Genomic DNA, 11,129 nt, shown 5'->3' with positions numbered 1-11,129 from the left:
TTTATAAATGGCTTACGGCACATCTATAAAGGTGCTATGCACAGTTTACAAAGGCTTTATTTAAAAGCGTAGCCCCATACATATTTTGCGCGTGTGTCCGATATTCACGCTCCATATCCAGGGTGCATTAACTGTTCTGAGATTAACAACCTGAATTTAGACCCACACACACGCACACACACACACACACACACACACACACGTACATGCGCACGCGCTGGGAAAAACATGCATGCCACGGGCCGGCCTAATGGTTTCCATGGCGGAAAGCTGCCTCGCATTACGAGCGGAGGGGTTTGTGCGTAAATATTGATGAAGCTGAGGCCCCGGGCTCGCGTTGCCGCTCCCAGCTGGGTTTGATTTCCTCCAGACTGGGCCTGCGGGCGGGCGGGCCTCGCCCTGCTGCCTCTCCCCCAGCCGCCGTCAGCGGCAGCGCCGCCATCGCGCCGGCCCCTCCGTCACCCCGCAACCCCGTTTACGCGCCGACATAAACAGAGCCTGGGCGGCCGGGGGGGGCAGCCAGGCGCCTGGGACACACCACCGGGCCTGTGTGGGGGGGGGGTGGGGGGGGAGCCCACCCTGAGGTGGGGGCAGAGGGGGCAGGTTGGGGTGGGGAGGGGTGGCAGCCACTGTTACTGCTACTATGATGCTACTTCAGGATAAGCCCGTTTGTGGTTCAAAGCATGGCCTTTTTCTGAGGTTTCTTTTGTAAGGTTTTTTTTGGGTAAACTGGGGCAGCCTGTTGCCTAGTGGCTAAGGTACATGACTGGGGCAGCCTGTAGCCTAGTGGCTAAGGGCCATGACTGGGGCAGCCTGTAGCCTAGTGGCTAAGGTCCATGACTGGGGCAGCCTGTAGCCTAGTGGCTAAGGTACATGACTGGGGCAGCCTGTAGCCTAGTGGCTAAGGTCCATGACTGGGGCAGCCTGTAGCCTAGTGGTTAAGGTACATGACTGGGGCAGCCTGTAGCCTAGTGGCTAAGGTACATGACTGGGGCAGCCTGTAGCCTAGTGGCTAAGGTACATGACTGGGGCAGCCTGTAGCCTAGTGTCTAAGGTACATGAATGGGGCAGCCTGTAGCCTAGTGGCTAAGGTACATGACTGGGGCAGCCTGTAGCCTAGTGGCTAAGGTACATGACTGGGGCAGCCTGTAGCCTAGTGGCTAAGGTACATGAATGGGGCAGCCTGTAGCCTAGTGGCTAAGGTCCATGACTGGGCCAGCCTGTAGCCTAGTGGCTAAGGTACATGACTGGGACAGCCTGTAGCCTAGTGGCTAAGGTACATGACTGGGGCAGCCTGTAGCCTAGTGGCTAAGGTACATGACTGGGGCAGCCTGTAGCCTAGTGGCTAAGGTACATGACTGGGGCAGCCTGTAGCCTAGTGGCTAAGGTACATGACTGGGATCCAGAAGGTTGGCGGTTCAAGCCCCGGTGTAGCCAGGATAAGATCCGCACTGTGGGGCCCTTGAGCAAGGCCCTTAACCCCGCATTGCTCCAGGGGGCATTGTCCCCTGCTTAGTCTAATCAACTTGCTTACAGATTGATTTGGATAAAAGTGTCAGCTAAATAACAAATTATTATTATTATTATGACTATTATTATAAGGTAGCCCAAACACACCAGAAGGTTTAGAATGGGTGATTGCCATGTGAATGCGCTCCCTGCAGGATTCCCAGCTTAACCCTCATTTTATTTAAAACCTCATTTTATTTTCCATGTCACAGTGAAATTAGGTCGAGGGAATGAGACAGTGGGGTTCAAACCGCGAAGGTGCATTTTTGTTGATATTTTTTCTTTGGTCTTGCTTGCCCTGGATGATCACCATATGAAAACTGGACCCGCACATGACCACTGCAAAAGATTTTATCATCAGAGCAGAAGCAGGTTTTCCCGGAGCAGCCATGCTGAGTGCCTGATTTCACTTTGTGAGCGTGGAGATGAAGCAATATACCTGCACAGCCATTGGGCCCTTGAGCAAGGCCCTTAACCCCGCATTGCTCCAGGGGAGGATTGTCTCCTGCTTAGTCTAACTGTACGTCGCTCTGGATAAGAGCGTCTGCCCAAATGTCATGAATGTAATGTAACGTAATGGAGATGAAGCAATGGCTACTTACCGGGAAGGAGTAGAGGAAGACACCGATGAAGAGGAAGATGAAGAAGAGGATGAGAAATCCGATGATGACCCATTTGAACCTCCTCCACAGGATGTACTTCAGCGTCTTGTAGGGTGAGGAAAACCATAAGAAGGAGGTTTCTGGACGTCTAGAGTGAGACGGGGGGGGGGGGGGGGGGGTGGATGGAAAGTAGGTTATATGGTATACGGTCCCAGGACGTCATAATGAGAAAATAATGCAAAATGCACTTGCTTTCCCATTCAAAACTAAATAATAGGAGGACAATTATGTGTAAAGCCTAATTCGGTACTGAAAGGTGCTATTATGGGGCAACATTGGCTCAGGCGGTAAGAGCAGTCGTCTGGCAGTCAGAGCGAGACACCCTACCCCCAAATGCTCTTGACGAGATGTTGCTGCCTGGCCTGGCAGCTAATCACCGTCGGTGTGTGAGTGTGTGTATGAATGGGTGAATGAGAAGCATCAATTGTACAGCGGTTTGGATAAAGCCGCTATATAAATGCCAACCATTTACCATTTATATTTATTTTGTAAAGGAAAAAAAAACGGTTGAGTGATTTTCCACCCCTACTGGTTTTTACGAATGGTCTGCCCCATGGTCAGGCGTGTCAGAGGGAGAGGCCTGATTGGCTGTTGGCTGGGGGCACTCACTGCGGATCCTCCAGGTGGGGGTTCATGTTGGGCTCGTCCCTCCCCAGCCCTGCCGGCCGCTCGTCCTGCTCCTGCTCCGTCACGATCTCCAGAGACATCTCCACCTTCCCCTGAGAGGAGAGAGTGGGGCGAGGGGGGGGATTCATATATAAAATATACTGTATACTGTATGTAAAATGATTTCAATGATCGATGCTAATATGCAGTTGAAATTATACTTCCCTCTAGGGTGTTTCAGCGCACTTATCCCCGGTTATGGGTGTGCACTTTGTTGTACGTCGCTCTGGACAAGAGCATCTGCCAAATGCCAATAATGTAATGTAATGTAATATCAATAGACAACAATGCACTTGAATGAATCCTGGTTCAGGTTTGTTGAGTGTAGAGAGAGAGAGGGGGGGATTAGTATATAAAATAAATTAATTTGTCATGTATACTGTATGTAAAATGATTTCAGAGATCGATGCTAAAATCAATAGACAACAAACAATGCACTTGAAGGAATCCTGGTTCAGGTTTGTTGAGTGTAGAGGAGGACACACAGGCCAGTGAAGAGAAAAAGAGCGGGAAAAAAAGAGCGGGAAAAAAGAGCGGGAGGTCGATGCTGAAGGAGCACGGCGGGGGTCACTCACGGCGAGGGTTTTGTCCCCGTCGGTCTCGCAGACGCAAGGCCACCAGCCCTTCACCGTCTTCTGCTCGAACAGCGACACCAGCTTCTCCTGAGGCTGCGACAGCATCTCCAGACCGCACTTCTCCGCCGTCTTCGCCGGCCTCAGCATGTGGTTCAGGTCCATCTCCAGACAGCCTGAGCAAACACGAGAGGAGGAGAGGGAGGAGGAGAAGGAGGAGGAGGAAGGGTGGGTGATAGAACGAGAGAGCAAGGGAGAAACGGAGAAACAGAGCGAGAAAGAGTTAGGGAAAGAGAGAGGGAGAAGGAGGATAAGGAAAAGGAGGAAGAGTGGGTGATAGAACGAGAGAGCAAGGGAGAGATGGAGAAACAAAGCGAGAGTTAGGGAAAGAGAGAGGGAGAAGAAGGAGGTAGATACAGCAGGGAGAATGGCGAGGAGAAGGTGTTTTGGAGAAAGGTGGATAGACAGGGAGGAAGAGAGGGTGAGATACATGGGTGGCAGCGGGCAAAGAAGAATGAGGTACAGACAGAGAGAAGGAGGGAGAAACACAGTGTTGGAGAATGGAAGAAGATAGAGGGGTGAGAAAAGGAGAGGTAGAGTGTTGTAGAGAGGGATAGGGGGGTGTTTGAGAAAGGTGGATAGAAAGGAAGGTAGAGAGGGTGACATAAAAGGGTAAGAGAGGTACAGTTGAGTGCCCTTTGTACTGTGAAGAGTGAGCTACCCATCCTAACATCAGTGTGCCACGTCTGGTCATAGAATTATGCATCCAAACTGCCCTCGATCAGTCCCATACAAGGACTCTGAGGGCCTGTGTATAAATTCCACATGCACACGCACATGCACATACATATATCATGACTTTTATCCATGAGATCTGCTTACGCACTGGAAATAATAATGTATTTTTCACTCGTGAGTCATCTGGAATAGCTAATGTTTTCACAGGGGCTATACATCTCCACTGTATGCTGACTCCGCCATTATGGCTCTGAGTACGTGTGGTTTCTCTGCCATTTCGGCTCTGCGTGCGGTTTCTCTGCAGTCTTGCTGTGATGCGGAGCCCCGCGATTTAGCACACTGGTTCCGCCCTGTGCTTTTACACCTTCCTGCACATGTTACGTGAAGTCTGGAAAAGAAGGAATGTTTGTTTTGGGTGGTTTAGCCCGCGGAAGGGGGCTGAGGCCTTACCGAGGTAGTCATCGAAGGAGAACTTGTCGTTGTCCCAGATCTGGATGGTGAGCTTTGGGGGAATCTTGGCTTCTTCTTTATCCAGACTCCAAAAGTGCTCCTGAGGGCAAAGAGCAGAGTCAGCAGGACAGAGCGCCTGGAGCCACCACACCTGAGTCACGCCCACAGCACACCTGAGTCACGCCCACAGCACACCTGAGTCACGCCCACAGCACACCTGAGCCACGCCCACAGCACACCTGAGCCATGCCCACACCACACCTGAGCCACGCTCTCACCACACCTGAGCCACGCTCTCACCCAACCTGAGCCACGCCCGTACCACACCTGAGCCATGCCCACACCACACCTGAGCCACGCCCACACCACACCTGAGCCATGCCCACACCCCACCTGAGCCACGCCTACACCCCACCTGAGCCACGCCCACACCACACCTGAGCCACGCTCTCACCCAACCTGAGCCACGCCCGTACCACACCTGAGCCACGCTCTCACCCAACCTGAGCCACGGCCACATCCAAACTGGGGGGGGTCCACACCCAACCTGGGCCACAACTACATGAAATATCAGTCACGTCTATCTCTAACCTGGACCAGCCCGGGGTTAACCTCGGCAGCTGTTCCAACACGGAGGGGAGGGACCGATTAACTCTCTGTTTCAATGAGAAGAAGTTTCTAAGTTTGCGCCAGGAGCTTCAGGTAGCTCACAGTTTAGTGGCCAGCTGGTGCCTCCGCACTCCGACCAGCAGGTGGCAGCACCGCCCCCCCCCTCACCTTCTTTTCGATGATGCAGAGCTGCTCGGCGGGGAGGTAGTGGAAGGGGAACAGGAACCTCCAGTTGAAGTTGCCCTCGCCCCCCAGGGACCGGTAGTGAACGTCGGTCTTCAGCTTGTTTCCTTCCAGGCCCTGCATCCACCTGAGAACGAGAGACACAAAGCCGGCCAATCATCACACACGCTGGGGCGTGTCACACGCGTGCCCTCTCAAACCGCCGCACGTCATGCTCTCCACGGGATTACCCGTCGTCCATGTCCTCACATGACATCACGCCCCGTCCTCATCCGTGGGCTTGGATCCGTGAAGACTGCGGGTGGCGATATTTTTAGCTCTGCCTTCTGCCGTTCCAAGCGAAGAAAAGTACAAACCAATGTATTTTGTGCACAGTACGGGACCTACTTAACCGGGTCATTAGGTTTTCCAGGGGACCGCTTGATTAATGATTCTCTGCATGCCGTAATACAGCCCATAGGTCAAAAGGAGATTGCTTATATCTGATGCCATAATATTAGCGGTGAGGTTTAGGGGGTGGTCTCCCTCCCGTGCCGAGGTCGGAGTGACAGCCTACCCTTTCACATATATGTCACTCATCTTCTCGCCCGTAACGCTGACGTCATCCAGAACGACGTCACTGGTGTTCCAGACGACACAGCGCAGGAAGAACCTACGAGAGATCGAGGAGAGAGGGAGCAGTAAGTAGGTTTGTGACGTGGCAGCCAGCGAGTGAGTGAGTAATCAAAAGAGGGGGAAGAAGGGTAGAAAGAGAGAGGTGGAACATCTGAGTAACTGAATATTTTGGTCCCTTACTTTTTGGCTTTGCGTGAGGAGATGTTGAAAGGGGGTCCAGGTGGGCCCATGGACTTGGGGAACAAGTCTATCCACAGCTGGAGCTTGCCCTGCAAGGTCAAGAACAGTAGCCAATAGGAAGAGCACATAATCGCCAGGCAACCAATCAGTGAGGGCACAGCCGCCGTGGAACCAAATAGAAGACAGAAGCGCACGCTACGGCCTGATTTACGGAGACCATACGAAGCACACGCAAAACCTTTTAGCACACACAAAACTAATAACAAAACCAATCACTGGTGCATAAACATATACCAAGACCGATCGTTGGCCTCGTGTTATTGGTTTTGCATATACTAAACGCCTTTTCAAATGCCTTAGGTCTCAGTAAATCAAGCCCTAAATGCGGCTGTCGTTGCCGCTGGATGCGGAGCGGAGTTCTCTGCAGGTTTGAGGCTGCGCTACCTGTTCGATATCGGGCTGCAGGGGGCTGTAGAGGGGCCGTGTCTCCACGTGCTCGGGGACCAGGCCTTGTCTGCGCAGGATCAGCAGAGCCAGCCGCTCGTCCACTGGGCCGAGGTGAGGGTTGGGTGGCTTGGCCTCATCTGCGTGCACACCAGCGTCAAGGGGCTCAGTCACAGTAGACACACTACTTTATAGACACACCTTCACCGGGGGGCTCAGTCAAGGCAGAGACTTGCAATAGCCACACCTGCGCCAGGAGTCCCAGTCAAAGCAGAGACACTACCTGCACCAAGGGGCTCGGTCAAAGCAGAAACACTACCTGCACCAGGGGGCTCAGTCAAAGCAGTGACACACTACCTGCACCAGGGGGCTCAGTCAAAGCAGAAACACTACCTGCACTAGGGGGCTCAGTCACAGCAGACTTAACGCCCGCACCAGGGGGCAGTTGCTCTGCTATGTGTATTTTCCCTGAGGTACAGACACAGACACACCATCCTCAGGGGAATCAAACACAGCAGAGTGACAGTCACTTCTGTGTCAGGGTGTTCAGTCACATGACAGGTTTACAGCAGACACACCTGCACCAAGGGGCCCAGTCAGAGCAGAGATTTACAGCACACACCTGCACCAGGGGACTCAATCACAGCAGAGATAAAAGCACATCTGCAATACATCCTGACGAGCAGAGACCAGTGTCCATGGCATTTCTCAGGAAATTAAATCTGAAAACAGCAGAGATCATCACCCCTTCTTTCTAGCTTCCATTTCTCCTCTTCCAAGACTCCTCTATTTGTGCTTGAGGAACCAGACTACAGACAATCAAACACTATATTTTTACTTTCACAGTCTATTCCCATCCAGTTGGCCTTTTGTTGAATGAAGTCATCAATGCGATCGTAAAAGGAAAGACTGTAAAATAAACTCTCAGCATACTTTATTTCCACTGCTCCACACTATGTCTACTTCTCTAAATGATCCATTGATTTCCACCACTGTTGGTCTAAGAAGAATTTTTCCTATTTTTGAAATGTAAAAAAAAAAAAAAAAAACCCCCGAGGTCGGCAGGAGTTTAGAGCAGGGAACCCTCTGTTCAGCCTCACAGGGAAACGCCGTGGCCTGGCCCGTGGAGGCGGAGGATGAGGAGAGATGAACTACAGGAGCCCTGACGGACTGGGATGCTCCCAGCTACCGCCGGCAACCGTGCGAGGGTAACCGCGGCAACTGGAAACAAAGAGCAGCAGTATTCCGCTCCAGCGTAACACGGAGGAGGAGGAGGAGGAGGAAGAGGAGGAGGCCAGCGGCGGTATTGACATTGGCGAAGGCCCCTCCGATGGTGCGCAATAAATCACCACAATCTCGCCAAGCGCGGGGAACATCGCTGTTATTGCATTCAGATGCTCCGGCCGGCGGTGTGTCTGTGTGTGTGTGTGTCTGTGTGTGTGTGTGTATGCGTGTGTGTGCGTGCGTGTCTGTGTGTGTGCGCGTGTGTGTGTGCGCGTGTGTGTGTGCGCGCGTCTGTGTGTGTGCGCGCGTCTGTGTGTGTGCGCGCGTCTGTGTGTGTGCGCGCGTCTGTGTGTGTGCGCGCGTCTGTGTGTGTGCGCGCGTGTCTGTGTGCCTGCGAGGACCTCGTAAAAAAAAAAAAACGGCGATCCGGTTATTTATCCCCGCGCTGAAGCGGAGCGGCCAGGCGAGGAACACGATGGCGGGCGGCCGAGGGCGGCGTAGCCAGCACGCCGCGGAGCGAGGCAGCGCGGAGCCCAGAGACGCCGTTAGCGAGGCAGCGCGGAGCCCAGAGACGCCGTTAGCGAGGAGTGATATACGCGCTGTTAATTTACGCAGCGCATCGGAGGCGTGGAGCGCTCTCACTCCGCTTTCGTCTCCGGCGAATCGCCTCGTGTTATTCTCATAACTCAAACGCAAGTCATTTCTTCCACTTTTATTGCTCGAGTAGGAATAGCTGCAAATTAACTCCCCTGACCCCCCCCCCGCCACACGCCCCACACGCCCCCAATCCTCACCTCCCACATCAGCTCTGCTGCCACCCACATTGAGAAGATATACACTAGCAAGATCATATGCTTCATCAATGTAACTGATGCGTAACCAAGCCAAACAAACCACGGCCTGTGCTTTAATGATAGAAGACCGGGAAGAGGCTGATCAGTCCAAGACTTCAATTACCCTACACATACACATATACGCACACATACACACATTTACACATGTACACCCAAGCACACACAAACATCGTAGGTCATTACTCCAGGGTACTGCATAGGCTCCATGTGAATGGCACAGGTGCAACAGAAAGCTGAGGCTAGCTGTGTTAATACTGCTGTGGGTGTAGGGGTATGGAGAGGAGCAGGAAGTTCAAGCTGGGTTTATGGCTCCTAGTTTCAGCGTATGGAGAGGGGGAGACCATTTAAACTCCATTCCTGTGGGTGTAGGCATATGAGGAGGTGGGGGAACCCAGTGATGAACCCAGCTTCAACTGGGCTCGTCACTGCTGTTCTCAGGGTATGGACAGGAGGGGGCAGTGTGATCTGGGTTCATCTCTGCTGTTCTGGGGGTATGGAGAGTTGGGGGCAGTGTGATCTGGGTTCATCTCTGCTGTTCTGGGGGTATGGAGAGTTGGGGGCAGTGTGATCTGGGTTCATCTCTGCTGTTCTGGGGGTATGGAGAGTTGGGGGCAGTGTGATCTGGGTTCAACTCTGCTGTTCTGGGGGTATGGAGAGTTGGGGGCAGTGTGATCTGGGTTCATCTCTGCTGTTCTGGGGGTATGGAGAGTTGGGGGCAGTGTGATCTGGGTTCATCTCTGCTGTTCTGGGGGTATGGAGAGTTGGGGGCAGTGTGATCTGGGTTCATCTCTGCTGTTCTGGGGGTATGGAGAGTTGGGGGCAGTGTGATCTGGGTTCATCTCTGCTGTTCTGGGGGTATGGAGAGTTGGGGGCAGTGTGATCTGGGTTCATCTCTGCTGTTCTCAGGGTATGGACAGGTGGGGGCAGTGTGATCTGGGTTCATCTCTGCTGTTCTGGGGGTATGGACAGGTGGGGGCAGTGTGATCTGGGTTCATCTCTGCTGTTCTGGGGGTATGGACAGGTGGGGGCAGTGTGATCTGGGTTCATCTCTGCTGTTCTGGGGGCATGGACAGGTGGGGGCAGTGTGATCTGGGTTCATCTCTGCTGTTCTGGGGGATTGGACAGGTGGGGGCAGTGTGATCTGGGTTCATCTCTGCTGTTCTGGGGGCATGGACAGGTGGGGGCAGTGTGATCTGGGTTCATCTCTGCTGTTCTGGGGGCATGGACAGGTGGGGGCAGTGTGATCTGGGTTCATCTCTGCTGTTCTGGGGGCATGGACAGGTGGGGGCAGTGTGATCTGGGTTCATCTCTGCTGTTCTGGGGGCATGGACAGGTGGGGGCAGTGTGATCTGGGTTCATCTCTGCTGTTCTGGGGGTATGGACAGGTGGGGGCAGTGTGATCTGGGTTCATCTCTGCTGTTCTGGGGGTATGGACAGGTGGGGGCAGTGTGATCTGGGTTCATCTCTGCTGTTCTGGGGGCATGGACAGGTGGGGGCAGTGTGATCTGGGTTCATCTCTGCTGTTCTGGGGGTATGGACAGGTGGGGGCAGTGTGATCTGGGTTCATCTCTGCTGTTCTGGGGGTATGGAGAGTTGGGGGCAGTGTGATCTGGGTTCATCTCTGCTGTTCTGGGGGCATGGACAGGTGGGGGCAGTGTGATCTGGGTTCATCTCTGCTGTTCTGGGGGTATGGACAGGTGGGGGCAGTGTGATCTGGGTTCATCTCTGCTGTTCTGGGGGTATGGACAGGTGGGGGCAGTGTGATCTGGGTTCATCTCTGCTGTTCTGGGGGTATGGACAGGTGGGGGCAGTGTGATCTGGGTTCATCTCTGCTGTTCTGGGGGTATGGACAGGTGGGGGCAGTGTGATGGGGGTGTAAGAGAGAGTAAATGAGGGGCTGATATACGCACGCTCACCCAGGTCAGCAGACGTGTACTCCTGGCCCCTGAAGATGACGCGGTCCTGCTTATACACGGGCAGCTTATAGTTTCTGCGCTCACACAACTGCCTCAGCAGCTGGGACGGCTTCAGCTGGTCTCTCCACCGGTTTACCCCCGACCTGAGGAGGGGAGCTGTGTTAGTGTGGGATCCCATATAACACATACACACATACACACATACACACACACACACACACACTCACACTCACACTCACACACACACACACACACACACACACACACACACACGCACACACACTCACACACTCACACACACACACTGAGAGGTTTGGGGGTGACGCACAGACAGTATGTTTGAGGGAGTCCACAGCGTGCCCCATAGCGGGACAGGAAGCGGTTCTCCAGGTCGATGAAGGTCTCTCCGATCTTCTCATCCTTGGACAGCATGTCATAGTCATACAGCATGATTCTCAGGTCCTTCTCCAACGGCAGGGCACAGGTCAGCTCGAACATCCTGGAAAA

At 53.4% G+C, this 11,129-nt stretch overlaps 1 protein-coding gene across 5 annotated transcripts in view; it reads right to left on the bottom strand.

The window, feature by feature from the left end:
* The window catches only part of dysf (dysferlin, limb girdle muscular dystrophy 2B (autosomal recessive)), a 119,756-nt gene that overhangs the window by 4,482 nt on the left and 104,145 nt on the right, over window positions 1-11,129 (bottom strand). For all 5 annotated transcript variants that reach the window (XM_061252964.1, XM_061252967.1, XM_061252966.1 and 2 more), the window contains 10 exons: window positions 10,951-11,121; window positions 10,623-10,765; window positions 6,629-6,768; window positions 6,185-6,273; window positions 5,946-6,041; window positions 5,375-5,516; window positions 4,598-4,697; window positions 3,413-3,585; window positions 2,781-2,890; window positions 2,112-2,259 (listed from right to left, as the gene is read on the bottom strand). In XM_061252964.1, the coding sequence (XP_061108948.1) occupies window positions 2,112-2,259; window positions 2,781-2,890; window positions 3,413-3,585; window positions 4,598-4,697; window positions 5,375-5,516; window positions 5,946-6,041; window positions 6,185-6,273; window positions 6,629-6,768; window positions 10,623-10,765; window positions 10,951-11,121 (1,312 nt within the window). The remainder of the gene's footprint in view (window positions 1-2,111; window positions 2,260-2,780; window positions 2,891-3,412; window positions 3,586-4,597; window positions 4,698-5,374; window positions 5,517-5,945; window positions 6,042-6,184; window positions 6,274-6,628; window positions 6,769-10,622; window positions 10,766-10,950; window positions 11,122-11,129) is intronic.

This window comes from Conger conger, chromosome 8 (assembly GCF_963514075.1).
Source record: "Conger conger chromosome 8, fConCon1.1, whole genome shotgun sequence".
Taxonomy (NCBI): Eukaryota; Metazoa; Chordata; class Actinopteri; order Anguilliformes; family Congridae; genus Conger; species Conger conger.
This window is presented reverse-complemented; position numbering and strand designations above follow the sequence as displayed.